General features: G+C 37.7%; 3 protein-coding genes across 5 annotated transcripts; 2 read left to right on the top strand and 1 right to left on the bottom strand.

Annotated features, from left to right (window-relative positions):
• Nucleotides 1-5,960: 5,960 nt before the first annotated feature.
• LOC113710897 (uncharacterized) lies at nucleotides 5,961-8,923 on the bottom strand. The gene is made up of 2 exons (XM_027233961.2): nucleotides 8,459-8,923; nucleotides 5,961-6,941 (listed from the first exon to the last, which is right to left on the bottom strand). Exons 1-2 carry the CDS (start codon nucleotides 8,709-8,711, stop codon nucleotides 6,202-6,204), a joined length of 993 nt encoding a protein of 330 aa, XP_027089762.1. The 5' UTR covers nucleotides 8,712-8,923; the 3' UTR covers nucleotides 5,961-6,201.
• A 2,428-nt stretch (nucleotides 8,924-11,351) lies between these two features.
• LOC113711991 (fatty acid elongase 3-like) lies at nucleotides 11,352-12,882 on the top strand. The gene has a single exon (XM_027235259.2). The coding sequence runs from the start codon at nucleotides 11,821-11,823 to the stop codon at nucleotides 12,685-12,687; it is 867 nt and encodes a 288-aa protein (XP_027091060.1). The 5' UTR covers nucleotides 11,352-11,820; the 3' UTR covers nucleotides 12,688-12,882.
• Nucleotides 12,883-14,925: 2,043 nt separating this feature from the next.
• LOC113711811 (probable 1-acyl-sn-glycerol-3-phosphate acyltransferase 4) lies at nucleotides 14,926-19,108 on the top strand. 3 transcript variants are annotated; one of them, XM_027235023.2, is made up of 4 exons: nucleotides 14,926-15,326; nucleotides 17,598-17,918; nucleotides 18,292-18,422; nucleotides 18,551-19,108. In XM_027235023.2, exons 1-4 carry the CDS (start codon nucleotides 15,112-15,114, stop codon nucleotides 18,991-18,993), a joined length of 1,110 nt encoding a protein of 369 aa, XP_027090824.1. In that variant the 5' UTR covers nucleotides 14,926-15,111; the 3' UTR covers nucleotides 18,994-19,108. The 3 variants fall into 3 exon arrangements, with proteins under 3 accessions (XP_027090824.1, XP_027090822.1, XP_027090821.1); XM_027235021.2 differs by having other exon boundaries at nucleotides 15,201-15,326; nucleotides 17,246-17,918; XM_027235020.2 differs by having other exon boundaries at nucleotides 15,214-15,326; nucleotides 17,193-17,918.
• The last annotated feature ends 1,208 nt before the right edge of the window (nucleotides 19,109-20,316 follow it).

Here is a 20,316-nt window from a genome sequence, read left to right as displayed (position 1 = left end):
AAAGGAAAACAGGACTATCAAAGTGGGACGGAGGGAGTACTACTTAACGATGAGAAGAAGTTTTTTTTTTTTTAAAAAAACAATAATATGCGTGGTAATTGCATTGACAAAAGAGCAAGAAAAGTGGTAGTGCTAGCGCATGGTTTTATTGTAACGCGAATATACCAACTCTAAAGTTTTCAACTTTTAAGGTTGTGACGGGCGGTGGACCAAATTAATCTTTCATGCATTTATGCTTTTGTGCCGCTTGGCTTTGTGGCTGATTGGCTATTGGTATATTCTAGTTTCCATTGTCCACTTCTTTGAAAATGGCACATCATGGTACACACTTGTGTAGTTTGAAAGAATACTAGGCTCAAGCCCGTTATAAATATGGCATTCTGAAATAATCTATCTTCTTTATGAAATATGGATCAACTATTTTTGACATAATTTATTGTAAATGTTTTTTTTTTTTTATGTTTTTGGAGGAGTTTTTGAAATATATTTTGGGATATCTTTTAAAATTAAATATTTTTTAAAAATTAATACAACTACTCACAATCATTACCACAGCCGCCACCCCTCCTTGGCTCTTCCCTCTCCTCCTCCTCCCTCTTCTTTCTCCATTTCCTTACTCCTTCCCTCTTTCCCTTTCCCGATACCCCTCACCTTTCCCATCCACCCCTTGCCCTTTCCCTCCCCGTTCACTTGATCTCGCCCCTTCCCTCCCCTCCCCTCTTTCTCGTCGCGATCTAGTTGAGACCAGATCAAGGGGAGGGGAGGGGAAGGGTGGGAGGTGGCGAGGAATGGGAGGGGAGGATGAAGAGGGAAGGGGAAAAGGGAGAAGGAGGAAGAGAAAGAAGGAGAGAGGGAGTGGTGGCAGTGGTGGGTGGGGGTAGTGGTGGCGGTGGTAAATGGTGGTGATAGGTGAAAGATGTTGTAAGATTTATATTTTTTTTTCATTTTTTGTACATTTGTGAGTTATTTTTTGATGTATTATATGGATTAGGTATTTTTACTTATGTATTATTTTAGCATTGTACTTGAAAAATTAGTTATTGAAAAATAGACCAATCCAAACGGAGATTTTGCCAAACAAAATGTTGTGCAAAAGAAACCAAAAAACTTTCCATTTGTTTTATGTAATCACACTTGGTAGCTTGGAGAATAATAGCAAAGTTCAACTAGATCTGCTATGAAACCAGAGGAATCGAAGTGCTGAAACTTATGTCAGGAAGAACGAATCTATGAGTTGTGCTAGTTCATGCTCAATGTTATATTTTGGAAGCATGCTCAATGGTATTTGATGAACACATGACCATAGTTTTAAAATGAGACTAGGAGGAGGCACCTAACAACACCCCAGAGTAAAATATGGAAAAACCAGGGGAATTGACAGTTGCAATGTCATTGTAGGATCCCTCCGACTCAAAGAAAGTAGTGTCTATTTTCAACATTAATTATTGTGCGAGTGAGAATTTTAGGGTGGGTAATGGGTTGCAGTCCAAGAATGAATTTCGCCATGGTTTCCCGTTTACTTGCTGGAGCAAGAAAGCAAATTCGATGGAGCATAATTTTCACCGACTGTGAGACATCAGCACATCGATTGGACATAGCTCCAAGTTGAGTAGGAGATAACAACCACCATACCATTGCTGCTACTTGAATAATAAGTATTATAAATAGTTTCGTGATAGTATCAGAGAAATTATCTGTAAATCTGAAGCATTCCCAAATCTTTTACAGTAAGTTTGATAGCCTGTTTTGGGCAACATTTTTTTTTTTTTTTTTTTTGATTGTGGTGGGGTGGGGGAATTAGTACGCAAGTAAATTGAAGCTGCCTAAGCATTTGCACAAGTATATTTGATAGTTCCCTCTCTCCATGTACTTTGGGTCCATTTCTAGACTGCTGCTCTCTATTGAGTAATGCTAATGCACCTACCTGCGACTTGCAACTTTTTTCCAACTTAGCACAGGAGGGGACGACCTTTGCATTATTATTATTATTATTATTTGGGGACCAGTTATCCTCAATAATTTGGTATTAAATAACAATCATAAATCCATTTATTTGTCCATTGCCACCACTGGTCTATTCTAGGAATGTACGTAGAAATCAAAGAGCATAATAGTCCCCACTCCTCTTCCTTTTTTTTTTTTTTGTTTTCCCTTTCCCTTTTGTGAAATTCAGAGATTAAGCACTGAAATTTGCATACCTTGGCTTTGCATGATGGCTCTCTCTATCGTCAACGCCCATCCTAGAGCCTGATTATTGAGATTTTAATCTAGTAATTAAAACTGAGATTTCAAAAATTAAACTTTAGCCGATAAGATTTTGATCTAGTAGTTAAAACTGAGATTTCAAGAATTCGAGAAGAGTTGTCAAGACTCACCTCCCTTGACAGATGCTACAATCACAACACCCCAGATTAGCTAAAATTTTTCCAAACTCAGATGATGATGCTTGTGTCACGTACCATAAAAAGTCACAAATATGTGGTTATGCATTGGGAACATGACTCGGGCTCTTAGTGGCCTAGGCTCTCTAGGAACTTGTACATCGAGTGAGGCTGAGGCTGTAACATCCTCTTCTTTGTCAAAGCACCCCCGTACTTGGATACTTTGAGGTCGTCATAGTACCACAACGGAGTGCGCATGGAAGTCAATAATCATTTAGTGGGAAGGAAACTGAACATGGCACATGAGGGATTAATTCTTGTTTCCTTCCTTACTATTCTATTGTCAAAGTCGTGCTACATGAAAATGAAAATTTCCAGCACATTCTGTATATGCAGACACGCAGTCATCATGGAGTCAATGGTCATCAAACAGGGACACTCAGAATTTTCTACGCTCAGTACTCCGCGTGGGAACATCTAAGCGGAATGCTTGCTTCGAAGCTACAGGACAACCAACCATGTGTCTCTTTGGCTTCTACTGCATCGCCTGCTTCCTTGGTGGTTAATTTTTTCCTGTTCCACGTTTTCCTGATGTCTAATTGGAGTTGGAAATTGGATGCCGATGCCTAATTATTAGAGTTAAACATTGGATTGTGACTTACGTGAATCTTAAGAGAAAAAAGAAGACAAGGCTCATAGCCCACATATATGCCAGACTTGGCAGACCCTGCGCTGCTTGTTCATGACATGCCAGTAAAAGGTAAAATTCCCTATTAATTTGTCTCTTGATGCCTCTCATGGCTTTTGGATTTTCACCCGAAATAATAAACTAACAAATAAGTGAAGACAACAGGCAGGAAACTAGGTTGAGCAGATAACTCAGTAGCAGCTCTTCAATCAAAATTTTTGTGTCCATGCACCAAGATTACAGCAGAAGCCTGCTAGCAATCTAAGGTAAATTTCCCTCGCGAGTTGCCACTAGGTGTCAGACTTCCTATGATTTTTGAGTAAAACAAAATCGAAAGGAAGATTATCTCAAGAACTTGTAACATGTGAAATTTGTGTTGTTTGAGAGCGATACAAGATATTTAATGTTCCAGCAAAGGCAACTTTCTCTTTTTCAGCTGTCCCAAGCAAACTTTTAAAGGTGGATGATGACACTGAGAAGGCAAGGTACTAAGAAAAATAAACCGAAATGTGGACCACCTGGAGCAAGATGTGATGTGAAAATGAAGTACAATTAAAGTGAACTAATCTACAAGAGCACAACAGGAGCCTGCAAGCAAACTTGGGCTCGCTTTCTTTGCGTTTCTACTGATTTTATGGTGATCAAAAATCAAACTGAGAGGTCATCCAGGAAGCTAATGTACGAGTAATCACCTGATGCTACTTTAGGAGGAGGACCCTTAAAAGCAAATCATGTTCTAGGAAGGCAACTTCCAATGGCAAATAATGCCATTGAAAAGGCACGTTATGCAGACACAAATGAACCATATCAGGACCACCTTGAGTAAAATGTGATATTACCACAATTTTATGAAACGTCCCCCATTTGATTAGGCCCGGTATTACACGAGAAAATCTCTTTCCTACGCCAACAATTTCATGCAACAATGAGACCAACAACAGTAGATAGTACTGCAACTCCTATGAATTGACTTCATCAAACATTTCAAGTATCAATTTCAAATTTCCAAAATTCAGGATACTTTACCTAATGCACCTTCAGAAAAAAGTGCAAACCCACCATTAATAGAGCGAAATCTACCACTTTTTCTTAGGAGCACTAGAAAAATGAGATATACCTAACGGTGTAAGTTTGGCGGCCATACACCAACCTAGCAGCCAAAAGTTAGACGGAGAGATGTAATAAACCTCCCAAGGTTTGATTAGTAACAGAATAGTGTTTCTGAGGCACTGAAGGAAGTTTCTACTCAGAAAAAACAACTGAACCGAACAACATCAAAGAAAAGCTGAAGCACAACAAGCACTATGGTTTCCCGGTGTCATGGCTCCAGGACAGGCAAGGCTGGTGCCCGATCTCATATGCTAATTATCTTCTTCAAGAATCTTTTCAGCATAAAGAAATGTAAAGAAAATATGGCTGGAGCAACAGAACTTCAGCTGGAGAGGGGAGAAAAGAAATCTTCCAAATTCGACCAAAAGGTAAATGGGTCCATGGGCGAAAAACTGAGATGAAGATAATCTTGTTTAACAAAATTTAAAGACTTATCCACCACTCAATGAAGCAGCAGAACCGCACATACACACTACAATCTCAGCAAGACGAGCCAGTCCATGAGTTAAAAGAAGAATAGGGAAAACCAAAAATCACTGCTACCATATCATTCACGATGGACTTCTACATGCATCTCTAGACAATTCAGGGAATGGGGAGGATAAGGAAGCCAATGGCAGATATAAACCAGAAATTTAAAGAACTACATGAATGTCAGCTTACTACTGCAAGGGTGCTTACATTATTGAGTCAAAAGGAACTTGAAAAAGGTGTTTAAGAACTACGAAGACTCCTTTGCTATATCTAATGAACCCGAGCACAATGTTGATACGAAAATGAACCAAAACAACAACCAAAAGCTTGCAGTACAATGCTCCTTCACTCTTTTTAGTGAGAAATCTTAAGATACTGAACTCCTTAGCAAATGCACTACCTAAGATACCACAACAGCCTCCTCTGCCACTTCTGTGTAGAAACTTGTATCCCTTCCCAACAAGAGAACAAGGACTAACAGCTTGCAATAATTCCCCTAGAATTTGGAAAAGAATATAGATTCCGACAATAATCATCCTCATCTTGCTTCATGAAAATGCTTTATCATCAGAAAAGCAAATAAGAAAAGAAGGATTTGTATACTCCGCATTTTAGTTGCAATCTACCAAATTTCTATTGCCAAGGATGGAAAAAGCTTATGAAAGGACCCATGTGAACAAGAGACCACCGGCAAGTGCAACGCTATTTTAGATAACTGAAAGAGACGAAAAATTAAGACCAAACAAAACCAGTGAAGCTCAAGCTCAACCAAATGATATTGATTCACAATATTCATTACAATCCTATTTTAAGAGTTACCAAGTGATGTCAGCAAACAAGCTCCAAGGTTTTTTAAAACTTCATCCAAGTAACATTCTCAAATTTGCATAATCGACGCAACTATAATAGTTAGCTGTATGAGCAAACAGTGGTGTTCTAAGCTCCACTAAAACCTCAACTTTTTGGACATGCAGGCTTCAGAAAAAAGGTGCAAATAATATATTGACGTTCTTCCAACATGGTATAATTAGTGAAAAAGAATTTAATGGAAAATTTCATTTATGTTCCAACAACTTCTGTTTGAGCTTTCACAATTTTATGCATGCAAGGGGAGGGAAGTGCAAGAGACAAACTAATTACTTGGTTTGAACAATCTGTAAAGTTCTAATGTCTAAGTACTCATCTTCCAAGTAAAAGCAAAAGTAATATGAGCAAATATAGATACTATGCCAAAGAAAAAAAAAGGTAAAGTGTATACCATAAAATGACACTGTTGTGTGTTATGCTCTATCTGTAAGCATGAGAAATACAAGGGTGCAAACAGATACAATTATATCATTGAGCCTTGGAAGCTGGCGAACATATTGGAGAGGAGATAAAAATGGCAACAAGAATTGCCATACAATTTCTATCAACCAACACAAGTGCAAAAAAAAAAAAATTTTAAATGAAAATATCACATCTACTACACCACCAAATATACAGATTACAGAGTACAAACGCTAAACCTAGGTACTCCAGGATGTTGAAGACTTATGACTATTTACCTCAACTCCAAATTAGAGCAAGGATAACAGCAATGCCAATTATCAAACTGAGCAACTTCAAAGTGAAATCTGCCTGCTGTTGCTGCTGACTTGTGCGTTGAGGGAAACCATGTATGTGTCCACCATGGAATGTGTTACTAAAACCGTATGGGAAACCACCAGCCGCCCCATACATATTGGCATCAGGAAATCCATGCACTTGGATGTTGAATAATGATGGAATCAGACCTCCAAATGCAGCAGAGAGGGTAAAGTTCCCAAATCTTGCAGTTGCCATCGGAGCAAATCCGCCAAACCCACCAGTGAACCCAAAACCATGCTGAGCAAAAGCATTACTATCTGGTGGTGGAGGAGGAGCTGTCTCAGGTCGTTGTCCAGCAGGGCGATGGGGAATCTCCACCCCGGGAATCGACTTAGACCTCGGATCTGTTGAGCTCTTTCCGCGACCATATAATGGAACCAACTTCTCCTCCTCTATGACGGCCTTACAAACTGGGCATTCCTTTGAAAGAGAGTGAATATGAAGCCACTTGTAAAGGCAAGGCCAGCAGAAGAGGTGACCACAGAGTGTAATAATTGGCTCTTGAGCTAAGTCAAAGCAAATGTTACACTCAAAATTACCCGCATCACCACTGTTATTACTAGTATTCCCTGAGCAAAATGGACTTAAAGGTGCTCTACTTGTTGATTCCCCAAACCCACTTGCCATCTCTTTAAGCTTATTAGACTTCTCAAAGTGCCCTGCAAAATCATACAAAAGTCCTTTCTAAAAACCACTATCCTCAAAAAAAAAAACCAAAAAAAGGTCATAAATCCAGTAAATAACAAAAACATGTAGAAGCCTTCATTCAATCACAAAGAAACATATAACACAAGGATCATTGAAAAGAGCTGTTAATACATCTTCGATAAGGATCACAGCTAGGGTTATTTCCACAAGTCTTCATATGTTTGTACAAAATTAAAGAAATATTCACGGTTTTATTTAGCTTCCATACATACAGAAATCAAAGAGTGCATTGCCTCTTTTAGTGAACAAGAGAAGGGCTTCGTGTAGAAATTCTTGGACCACGATTTCCTTCAGATCAACTTCTTTTGTCCCTTCTCTTCTTCACACCCAACACCTTAAGAGAATCATATAAGCAAACTCTCTCCAACTCTTCTAGGTTGAATTCAAAGAAGATCTTAACATTGCCTCTTAATATAATGCATAGTGATTGACAACCACGGCAGAAAGCAAAGTCATCGGATTGAACAAATAGCAACAATCAGCACAAGGATACCATGTCTTCAGGCTTGACACTGGTGCATTTTAACAAACTGTTGAGGGAACCAAACATGAGTTGCTAGGCTTCTTGATATGCTGGTAGCCATAGACAGTTATGGTGGGATGCAGTGCATTGCCTCAGGCAAGTATTTGAACAGACAGCTCAACTTGACATGTGTTGATTCATTTCTTATGGAATGATGAGTACTTCTATAATGTATAACTCTTGAAGAAGTTATGGAACAAAATGTTTGAAGACTCAGAGATTTAGAATGAGTGGAGCAAATTGTATGCTAATACTTCTGTTTTAGCCCCTGGGAAAAAAGGATGAGCAGAGTGGATGCTCGATGGAAGGTGGAAGATGTCTATATCGATCAGAGAAGAGGCACTCGATGCCGCACTAAACAATAGCACATGATTGATAACAATCTAATCATCAAACTGATATAGCCGCATGTAGAAGAAGAAGAAACTTAGATTAGTGAAGGAAGAAGAAGAAACAACTTCTCTTTGATAAACCAACTTTAAAGTCTTTCATAAACCAACTTTAAAGTAAGATTTCCAGGAAATCAACTTCTATGAATATCTTCTCTTTCAATATTTAATATGAAAATGTCAATAATTCTGTAAACAACCCATCCCTCATCAAAAGATTGTCTTTTTATCTTTTCTTTTTGCCAAAATAAGGTAAATAAACATTTTTACCAGTATCGGAACAGGGTTTAAGTTTATCAAAAGGAAGCAAAAATTGCGGGAAAACATATAAAATGGCATGTAAGTGAATGCACCTAAAATTAATTCCTAAGCACTATCAAAATAAATTCCCAAAGACTTTTCACACAGAAACCAACTAATTTAACAATCAAAAATACAAGATCTGGTAAAGATTAAAAATTCACATTTAGGCACACAAGTGAACAAGCTAAATAAAAAAGATTCAACCACGGATTAGACAGAAATTTCACAAAGCAAGAGGAAGGAGATGACAGACCTGCTGAAGGGAAATAGCTGAGGCCTTGCTGTTTCTCCCGCTGGTCTTGAAAATTGGAAGGATCAGCTCTGCCGAGCACAGCTGAGGGATCTGGAAATTGGAATCCGTAGTCCGAAATGCGAAGAAAAATCAAATTGGGGAAAGAGTATAGACATGGAAACTTCGAGGTGGGTAGTTGCGTCGCGTCTCGCGAGCTTCCTTCGAACAAAACGACATCGGAAAAGAGCTGGTTTCGTTGTCCACGTGGCAACATTCTAGTCGCCGAGTACAGTCAGTGATGGGAAGGCTATCTCCATTCTTCATTCTTCATTAATTAAGAACTGTTTACTCACGCACTTTACACGGCAGAAGACCAATCTGGAATGAGGTAAAAGAATTCCAAAAACGACAGCTTTAACCTTATCCATACGATAACCCTCAAGTCGATTTTCTGCGATTTTGCCCAAATCTTGCCTGAGACAATACACTACTTTTTTCCTGAAGCTCTGATTGCAACACTGGAATACAAGCTTAGTAGAAGTGGTAACTTATTCTCATTGTTGCATGATTGCATCAATCTTGTACTTTCTTGAAAATCAATTTCTAATGGGAATTACAGAACTAGACAACTTAATTCATTTTATAAGTAAAATATCTGATTTTTTTTTTTTTTCTGATCTGGACAGTCATTGACGGTCCCCTATTCTCGTCCTGCTGAATTGCTTCTACTTAAAATATTTTTCCTTTGATTGTTTGATTTTGGCTCTCCCGGTTGATTGGTGAAATTACTCTGAGAAATTGGCTTGCTATTTTATTACGTGTATGTATATGTTCCCTCAACAGTTGATCTGCAAATACTGCTACGACTTTGATTAAGGAGATGAATAAAACCACCTCTTGATCAAGGGATCTCCAACGGGAAAAGGCAGTGTTTGAATTGAAATGTTTTGAGATAAAATAATTTGTTTTATAAATTCTAATCATTTTTTTATTTTTTCAATCACTTTTTTATTTCATATATATCACGCCACAACAAGTGTTGCAGTGATTATCTCAAATAAACTCTTATCCAAACAAACAAACTTATACTCCCTCCGTCCCACTTTGATAGTCTTCTTTTCCTTTTTCGTCTGTCTCAAATTGTAGTCCACTTTCCCATTAAGAAATGTAGTAATCTTTCAAATTATCTAAAATACCCTTATTAAATATATTGTTATTAATACATTGTTATTAAATACTAACCCACTACATTGAATACATTGAGCTTTTCCAATACTAATCCATTAGTTGTAACTGATATTCATTGGCACTCTTCGTGATTAGCATAAGGGTATTTTAGGAAATTATTAATCTAAATTTATGTTTCCAATCAAATTAATTACACTTTCTTAATTTGTGTGAAAAAAAAAATCAAGACTAACAAAACGGACGGAGGGAGTAGTAAATTAGATGGAAATCTAGAATGTTGTAGCTTTGCAGGAAGATTTTTTTTTTTTCCTTTTAAATTGGTAATGGGGACGAGGATGAGGGACCTGTGAATTGCGTGACCGAAGGTTTTGGAATAAATGCGCCTCCTATAACTCTGCAGTTGACCACCCCCCCCCTCCCGCCGCCGCCGCCGCCCCCAAACCATACCGTCCATACTCTCCTCTGTTTTCCTTTTTCCTTTTCAGCAAAATCCATCCTAAACATTAAGAAAATTAAGTGCAAGTTAAGTATCATTTTTGTCAAGAAAAAAAGGAAAAAGGCAAATATCAACTAAACTGCAGGTGATTACACTCCAGGCTAATATAATGCGCTTTAGGCGTTTGTTTATACTTAAATCTTTCCAGTTGAAAAACTAGAATGATCTATTCTGAGAATAATGCAAGAATAACATCGGAAAAAGAAGTGGCTGCTATTGCATTTAGTCATAGAAAGTGGCTCCTATTGCCGTGAAACTTGGACATCTATGATTAGATGACTATCATTGTTGGAAAATAAGATTATCCTCTGTTAGCTGCTTTATTATCACAAAAACAATCACATTTCCATCAATTTATTTCTGACCCTAGTGTTTAAACGTGATGTAAAAAGATTAGGATAAACAACTTGTAAGACATTATGTAAGCAGGCTATGATAATTTACCTAATCGATAATAAATAAATATAAAAAAAAAAAAAAGAAATGTTAGGCATGCCTTCTCGCTAACCCTGGTTTGAACCTCTCTTAGGACATCTGCCCATCGCACAAGGCTTGGCTACTGTGTCTTATCCCTCCGTGTGGTTGGCGGGCTATTACACGAAATAGGATTTATCCAGTGCGCACTCTCGATATTGGTTGCAGGTTCCCTTGTCAACCAAAAAAAAAAAAATCTTCTCTCTGTTTCTTTCTACAATTTCTTTTTTATCTGGATACTAAATCATCCCATTGAAACTACATATATAGAAATATAAATTTCATCTGACTTTGTGAATTATACCATCAATTTTGTATGTATTTGACGGCTTCCTCCCTCTTAGATATCCCACAATTCAATGCATACCTGAACTGAAACTATGCTCTAATTTTTTGTTTTTCAAGGCAAATTGTTATGTTAGGGCTGTCTTTTATACAATCAAACAGGATCCAACCCTTGGCATGATCTGTATTTTGTGTAGGTAAAGTTTTCTAGAAAATTTTTGGGCATCTAATTAACGGAGTACCTCAATGTAAAAAGCAGGAAGGAAGCATGTCTGAATAGAGTATTATTTGAAATAATTATTGTAATATCTTTTGTGATGTGACGTATCTGAAATTAAAAAAATAATTAAGAATATATAAAAATAAATTAAAAAATATATTTATAATGCAAACGAAATAAATATTATCTAGAATAATTCAGATATTCAAAGTCTCTCGCGGAACATTTGGGCAAAACTAAAGACCAGAACCCTTCTTGCATCTTAGGTCAAAGTCAAACGAATGAAAGATAGCACGCACAATGGAAAAGACCATCTACTGAAGCTTCTATTCTAGCATTCTTCCCGTCATCACGCATGCATATTTGTCAAACCATCATCCTCTTCAATCAATCATATATTCATATTTCGTAGACCACGCAGATTAAATACAATTGATTCCAGCAGCCCCAAAGCTAAATGCATAGAGAACTACTTAGTTCTTATAAAGAACCATTAGCTTAAGCTTTAGCAAGATTAGCTCAGGCGAAGCTTTGCTAATCGATGATGCATTCCACAAATTTCCCATGATTTCAGAATCAATTAAGAAAAAACCCAATAATCTTTCTATCTAGTACAGTGCTAGAGTTTCCGTCTAGACATCTCTGATCTCATTCTGATAGCTGAAAAAGTGCACTCATTCAACACAACACATACGCAAATAGCTTCGAGCATCCGATCATATGGCGCCACAAATGCTGCTGCATCAGATTAACTACTTGCTATCAGAACATCCGTGGATAGTCGGATTCCGGTGGAGCACAATCCAATTATGGGGGTCAACCTGGTCGTTTCTCATATTTTCCATCTCAACCTATCTTGCAGCATCCATCACTCTCCACCTCCTCCTCTACCTCCTCGGCCGGCAAAAGCCAGTTCCGCTGGGGCCGATCCCTGCTCTTCATAGCCTCCTGATGACACTCTTATTCATCACCATCTTCGCCGGAACTCTCTCCTCAGCAGCCGCGGAGATTCGCGAGACCAGATGGTTCTGGCGGAGGTCCAAAACCCCATTGGAATGGCTCCTCTGTTTCCCACTGGGAACTCGTCCCTCAGGCCGCGTATTCTTCTGGTCATACATTTTCTACCTCTCTCGGTTCCTCCAAATTTTCAACACGTTTTTTAGTATTCTAAGAGATCGCACACTTTCCTACGTCCACCTCCTCAACCACTCCACTCTAATATGCATGTCATTTCTTTGGCTAGAGTTCTCTCAATCCTATCAAGTGTTGGAAATTCTCTTGACGACCCTTGTTTTTGCATTGGTATATGGGTATAGATTCTGGACGGAAATTGGAATGCCCAAAGCCAATTTTCCGTTCGTGATCCTGAATTTCCAGTTTTTGCTGCTGGCATGCAATTTGGTAGGCCACGTTTGGGTGCTTCCGTTGCATTTCATGAAAGGAGGGTGCAATGGCATGGGGGCTTGGGGTTTCACTTCTTTGATAAACGGCATTGTTCTTTTGCTGTTGTCGAAGTATTATGTTAAGGTCACTCGCTTGAGCAAACAAAGGTATCTTATTTCCCTCAAACAAGATAAAAAGCGGTGATCATCGATCGATCGATCGGTTTTTTAAGTTATCTTTTGTTTAATTTCCCTTGAGCGTTTATATCATTGGTCAATTGTTTTTTTTTTGGCTGTATACGTAGATCATGTGACATTCGGATGTAATTCTATCTTCTCGTCACTTCATATATTCAATTCAAAGAGAAAAGGAAAAGTCCTATGTTTCTTGTTCAGAGAATCTCTAGTAACTATGAGAAATCAAAGGCTATATACTCTATTTCATTGTGAAGTCCGGAAATTTTTCGAAGAAGAAGCTTCCACGCCCTAGCCCCCTTGAAGCTTTCAACCCTGCTGCAAGGCTGGTTTCTTGTACATATTAATTAATAGACACTAATTTGAAAATTCCGCTCCTAACGAAATTATTCAATTTGCACTTTCCTGGGAACATTCCACTTGGCCTAGCCTGTTTACTTTTCTTATGTATGTATATGTATAATGGGGATTCCGATTCACTGATTTTATCTGATGATCTTTCAACGAATATGCACACATCAATGCTTTCATGTCGTTTCTTTCTAAGTGGTAACAAACGTAAGACAAAGAGATCACCTTTAAACTTAGCGACAAAAGGTAGTACTTGTTTTAACATCAAAATAGAGATTCCACATGAAAATGAAATGGATTTTTGGTATATATATATATATATATGGCTCGTTTGGCAAACAAGTTTTTGCCCAAGTTTGTCTGTTATAAATTTTTTAATAACTTTAATTGCAGTAATCTTAAAAAATTTTCCTACGACTTCTACGGTAAATACAGTAGAATTTCAGACAAACATCCAAAAAACTCATTTGTCAAACAGAGCCATAGTTACAACTTACAGCACAAAACTGATGATAGTGTTGTGATCTTAACTGCTTGACAAGATCCAGAAATGCTCAAACTGCAAAGTGTCCAAACATCAACAAGAGTTGAGATCGCAACTCCAAAGGATTAGTTTTATATGAGGCCTTTGACTGGCGAGTGGCGAATCGGCTTCTAGCCGTTTTATCACTTGTGCACGTTCGTTAGTCAGGAAAGAAGACGACGTATATAATTGTCATCCATTACGTTGATGAGGTAACGTACGTAAAGGAGATTGTTCTTTTTTTTTTTTTTTTTTATTCAAGGGAAGGGAGAATTGGAATGCAATAATCTACTTACTTCTTCTTGCTTTGTTTTGAATTGTCTCAAAAGGGAGAAGCGCAGGAAAGAAAAAAAATGATAACGAACTGCAGCTGATGCGAAAGACTAGGACGTCCACCCAAATTTATTTTACTTCTTGAAGGCAATAGTCATACTTGGAATCATAGAGTTTGAATGATCAATTTTGGAATAATAATTGTAAGATTTGTTGTTTTGAAGTCCCAAAGACGACAAAACGACTCTGTACCTACGATACTCTTCATGATTTTTTGGGCAAGCATAAGCATAATATTGAGTTCCAGGATCTGTCTCTCAAAGCAGAAAATACCTGTTACACCAGTTATCCTATCTGTGTCGATAAACAAAAGTTTGGCCTCGTTCTCAATTGTTCTTTTTTTTTTTAAAGTGTAGGTGGCAGGTCTCTCACTTGCACTCCCTCTTCTCTCCGGTATCCAACCTACCCCCGATTCTCGATTGGTTTGATTGTACAATAGTCATATTAAAAAATCAGAATAAAAAAAGTACTAATATAAATGTTTCTAATTTGCTGCCTTTCTTGAGCCTAAAAAAGCCCAAATTATAATAAAAAAGCGGTTTAAAAATATCTTTTTGTCAAAATGAGAATCTAAAATCAGTTGCCCGGGGAGGCCTTCATCATGTTTTTGGAAGGGAAAAGAAAGGAATCGAAGGACCAAATTACAAAGATAGTCGTAATTCATGCTCAATTATTTGGTGATACGCGGTAAATAAGGTACGTTGAAAAGCAAAATTGAGAATAACCATTTTAAAATTACGAGCAAATGGTAGAAAGAGGGACAACTCATCCCCCCCCTCCCCTTCTACACTTTGCTAACAATTGCTTCTAATAACATCCCTTTTTATTTTTGGATTAGGCTTTTCTAATAACATTGTATAGATTTTTATAACCATTGTAAATACACGACACATATGTATGTGTGTATGTACACATAAATACACGACCATTTTTATAACCATTCTAATAACATTGTAGTCTATCGTCTTTTAAGGAAAGCACATTCTATCGGATTCCATTATTGGCAGTTGGAACAAGCTTTCATCAAACTTTAAAGCATTGGAATCGGGGAAGGCGTTCCTTGAGATCCACTTCAGTGAAAAAACTCCTACTAACTACTAAGTTCCTTTTGGATTACATACTACTACTAATAATCAAGCAAAAATCGCACCCTCAATATGCCGGCCAATCAGTCTCTGACCACCCAAATTTGTTCTTCCAATCATTGACTTCTAACTGCAACAGCCAATGGTATCAATTAAAAATCTAGACCTCATCACACCAGATAGTTTCTCTAACGTTTTCCAAGATTTAACATCGGCCCTTACTTGCATAGGTAGAATAGGATCCTTTACAACTCTCTGTTACATTAGAAGTCTCGAGAGATTCAGGAGAAGCCTTCTTAGCTTCATCTTCAACAATCTTCACACATCAAATCCTCTTCGCCGTTATCTTCTTCTTAGGTAAATTCCTTCTTTTAAGCTTGTACATGTCTATGTGTATAATGCAGAATGTAGTTGTATAGATAGACTTCTTCCCTTTGTGTCTTTCTTGAATTCTTCAATGCATATACTGCTGTCTTATTTTCTCCTCTGTCAATGGAATAAATGGATGCCAGCACTGTAATTAAATGACTTGAGAAGCAGAATAGAGAATTTGCTGATGTCTATAATCTCGATTACTGGTGGGCTTTTTTTCTTTTGTAAGGTTCCATTAGATTGGTGACAATTTGATTTGAGGTCTTAACTTTAGAACTTTAGATATCAGATACAGAACTGAATACGGCAACATTTTCTGGAGAAACCCTGAAAATTAAAGAAAAGGTCAAAGTTGAATTTGATATGCTCAATTCTTTGTCCTTATCGAATTCTGTAGTAGCAATAATACTTGTCTGCATTGTTTCTTGGACGGCTGAATGTTTTGAGATTTATGCTCGATTGGAACTAGTAACGGATGGAAATCTGTGGATCAATGATTATGTCCTACATTTGTTAAAGACGAGCTCCAAATCGATTGTAATACAAGCGTTCCTGGGTCCAACTTCTTAGAGTCGCTTGTCCTCACATGCTATTGGTGGCCTCAGTGATCTGGATTTTGGTCTGAGTTTAAGAAAATAATTACCTGCTCATGATAATTTTGGGAATGGTGAACCTGAAGGATGGGAAAAACGAATGACAATTCTTTGTGAAGGCTCATATCTAGAGGCAAAGCATGAAGATTACTCTTTTAGATCAAAATTTAGGCTCATTAGGTACCAAGCCTGTGACAAGAAGTAAAATTTGTCAGACAAAATTGTATTAAAGGACATGCACCTTTTGTTTGTTATAGCAGATGCATGTATAGGGCTTTAGGAAAATTGTGATTGCCTACTCATTTGAAACAATAATGGAAAATGACAGGAGAAAATAGCAAGTGTTATGCTTCATGCAATGAAAATATTGTTATGCAAAAAAAGGGATAGACAGAGAGTATTTATTTCTCATTTGGTAATTGCCTCTGTGGAAAAATCTTAATAGTTGTTTACTGAATTTGATGGACGAAAGGGCTAAAATTGAGCATGTAAAAGTGGAGAACCATCGGTGTCACAAAATAGCCAATTCAGACAGAAGTTTTTCATCTAAAATGGTTAGCACATACTTGTGATTTTCAGATACAGTCTGAGCTGGAAAGACTATTCATTTTGTATTGTGATCAAATTTAGTGGAAATTCATAGCGGATGAGAGTTTATCAATACTTCTGATGAAATTTGGCCGTAAACTCTCTTTAGCTTGTTGGATTGAATGAGCATGTTAATCTAAACCATATAAAAGAACATGCAGAAGATTCCATGATATTGAGTATCATGCTGTATGGCAAAGATTATATCATCTCTGGTTTGGATGATATTCATGTTGTCTGAATAACTTGTGGGCACAATTCACTTCATGTCGTTTTCGGGAAAGCAATTTGTCTGGAAGATTATTTGTGATAATGTATGACAAAGATAACATGTGAAACTCAAGAAGCTGAATACACATAATTATTCTCATCACAGAAGTAAATCAGTCCTGAAAATTAGTATAAGAATTAGAGAAAGTGTAGGCTTACTCCATTTATTCTGCCACTTGATTGTGATTTCTTTTTATGTCCACATTATCAAGAGAAGTCAGTTACCCCATCATTGAACATCATTGAACATCCCTGACATTGGCTTCTTAAGATTATTAACCTAGATAGTGATATCCATGCCGAATGAAAGTGGCATTTTTGTTCATGCATGCCTCGATAGCCACACAAAGTATTCTGATACTGTGGTGTAACAGGAGCTCTCTTATCTTCATTGGAACAGGTGGTAACATTCGAGTACAGCCTAAACTTTCTATTTCATCATTTTTGCCGCAGATTTAAGCTCCATGATTCATACTTTTGCTGTGCCTGCTGGTGAACTAATTGGCCACCTCATCCTTATTTTGCATTTATCAGCTAAGTAATTGGAGAGTTTGAAGCTGACAGGACATATGGATATTCGCCAGGACCCCAACTCTACCAATCAATTGACACCTCTGAGGATTATCAGGGGTTTAGCATGCTTAGTGGTTTTTATTTCCACTGCATTCATGTTTCTGGTGTACTTTGTACCAGTATGCGTTGGGATCTTACGCCTTTTGAATGTGCATTATAGCAGGAAAACTGTATCTTACCTTTTTGGTCTTTGGCTTGGCCTATGGCCATTCTTCTTTGAAAAAATAAACAGGACGAAAGTGATTTTTTCTGGAGAGACTGCTCCAGAAGGGGAGCGTGTTTTGCTTATTGCAAATCACAGAACAGAGGTTGATTGGATGTATCCATGGGACCTAGCACTGCGGAAAGGGTGCTTGGGACACATCAAATATGTACTCAAGAGCAGCTTGATGAAATTGCCAATTTTTGGCTGGGGATTTCGCATACTAGAGTTCATTCCAGTGGAGAGAAAATGGGAATTTGACGAACCAATAATGCATCAAATGCTTTCATCTTTTATGGACCGTCGGGATCCATTGTGGCTAATTGTCTTCCCTGAAGGCACTGATTTTACGTAATGACTTATCATCTTTCTCCTCCGTAATCGATGATTTAGGTTCATCTGACAGATCAATATTAGTATCATCCTTTTCTCCTTGCTTTCTTATTTTATTCTTCTCGCATCCTTGTAGAATTTAGAAAATGTTTATTTATATTATAGGTATCGCTCATTAGCAGTACCTATATTATTGCTCATCATTTGTCTAAAATTTTCTGGCCTTTAGAAATTAATGAAGGATTTTTCATTGAATATAAAACAAAGCATTCACTATTTGGTAGGTAATTTGCATGTAGCAGGGCATTGCTCTAAGTTTGTCTGTAAGAGATCTAAGCTGTCATCGTAGTTCATCTAATTTTTACTAGTACACGGCTTTCTTCTTGTCCAGTGAGCAGAAGTGTAAGAAAAGTCGAAAATTTGCCACTGAAAATGGCTTGCCGGTGTTGAGTAATGTGCTGCTTCCAAAGACGAAGGGATTCCATGCTTGTTTGGAGACCTTGAGGCTCTCCTTGGATGCAGGTATTTCTTTGTCCTCGTCAACCTTTGCTCAGTGTCTGTGATCCTTAAGTATGCAATGATTGGCCGTGTCTTCTGAAGTGTTACTGATTTTTAGCTGTTCTGAGCACTTGTTGACCTCCCCAATGCAGTTTATGATCTGACTATTGCCTACAAGCACCGATGCCCTACTTTCTTGGACAATGTTTTCGGTGTTGAACCTTCTGAAGTACATATTCATGTCAGGCGCATTCCCATTAGGGAGATACCACCCTCTGAAAAGGATGTAGCAGCATGGTTGATGGACACATTTCAGTTGAAAGATCAGCTACTCTCTGATTTCATTGCTAACGGTCATTTCCCTCATGAAGGAACCGAAGAAGAGCTTTCTACACTGAAATGCTTCATTAATTTTGGCGCAGTAATTGTTATCACTGGCACGTTTACATATCTTACTTTTTTCTCATCCATTTGGTTTAAAGTCTATGTCGCTCTAGTCTGTACATATGTTGCTTTTGCTACTTATTTCAGTATTAGACCATTTACAGCTCTTGATTTTGCTAAAAGATTGTCTAGGCACAAGAAAGTTGCCTAGACTAAATTTTCACTGCAAAAGCAGTACCTTCAGCAGTATCATGGTAACTCTTGACAGCTTTTCCCTTCACTAAATTGCAAGCTTGTCATTGACAATGCGAGTTTTCTTCGTTTCACATGACCGTCTTATTGGTGGCCCGGTTTGATTTTTGAATAATTTTTGGACTTAGTTGCAGATTAAGATACTGATGTTTTCAGGCCAGGCTATAGCTGGTTTTTCCTGGAATTGTTTAGATGAGTATCGTGATCGAACTTTTTTCTTTTCTTTTTTTGCACATGAAACTGGGGGCTGATTATTTATAGTGATACCAAGTAAAAATTGTTATGGGATAAAACATTAAAAATGGGTCCTCACATGAGTTGATTCCTTATTGGACAAAACCATTTCACTCTTGTCGCAAAACAAGAGTTGATTCCTTGTCACGCATCCAGTTTGGAAAAACGGAAGAACTATAGTAGAAAGGACCTAATACTTACAGGATAGATAAGAGATAGCCCATCAAACATTATTAATTCTTTGCATGTCTTTGGTTTCTGTGGTTCTACGCCTCGCGGATGAGAATTTTTCTATTACATCTTTGTTTTGTCAAACCTAACTCAATAACTAAACAACGGAAAGGGAAAGGGAACCTAACCTTGACAGGTAAGACGAAATTTTCAAAAAAAAAACGAAGAAGACAGGCCATGTAAGAAACACAAGATCCAACTAAGACGCTACATGTTTTCCTTTTTGCCAACGAACCACAGAAGAACGAACTACTTGTCGTTTCAACAATGACAATTTTGTTACAAGCAGCCATTGACAATTTATTAAGGCTCCGTGGTCTGCCTCAGTTTTGCTTTATCTAAAGGTTGTTGGTTCATTTTCTCGATCCCTTGGAGGAAGGATTATTGATCTTTAATTGTAGGAAAACGTTTTTACACGTGAAATCTTGAGATAGCAAGCTGATCCAAGAACCTAAAACTCACGTCCGGACGACAGCTGAAACGCGGATTCGCATCAGCATTAATCTTAAAGGGCGTGAAGTCAATATTTGCGGGACTCCTTAATCTGTTGGGTTGACTCATCAAAGTGTTGGGTTGGGTGAACTAATGATTGAGAGTGGTTTTTTTGAACTCTTTGAGTTGTGGTACCGGCGAACTGCTTTGAAGCAATAATAATTAATAACTGGGTGGGTATGGGATGCTAGCCCGCAGGCTAAGGAACTTCTTCTATTGGTCTGGGAGCGCGTAACGGATCTTCTGTCCCATATCTTGTGTCACTCTCTGTCCTATTTTTTATTATATTGCTATTTCTCATTCATAAACATCATGTTTTAATTTT

The sequence above is a fragment of the Coffea arabica genome, chromosome 10e (genome assembly GCF_036785885.1).
Source record: "Coffea arabica cultivar ET-39 chromosome 10e, Coffea Arabica ET-39 HiFi, whole genome shotgun sequence".
Lineage (NCBI taxonomy): Eukaryota > Viridiplantae > Streptophyta > Magnoliopsida > Gentianales > Rubiaceae > Coffea > Coffea arabica.
This window is presented reverse-complemented; position numbering and strand designations above follow the sequence as displayed.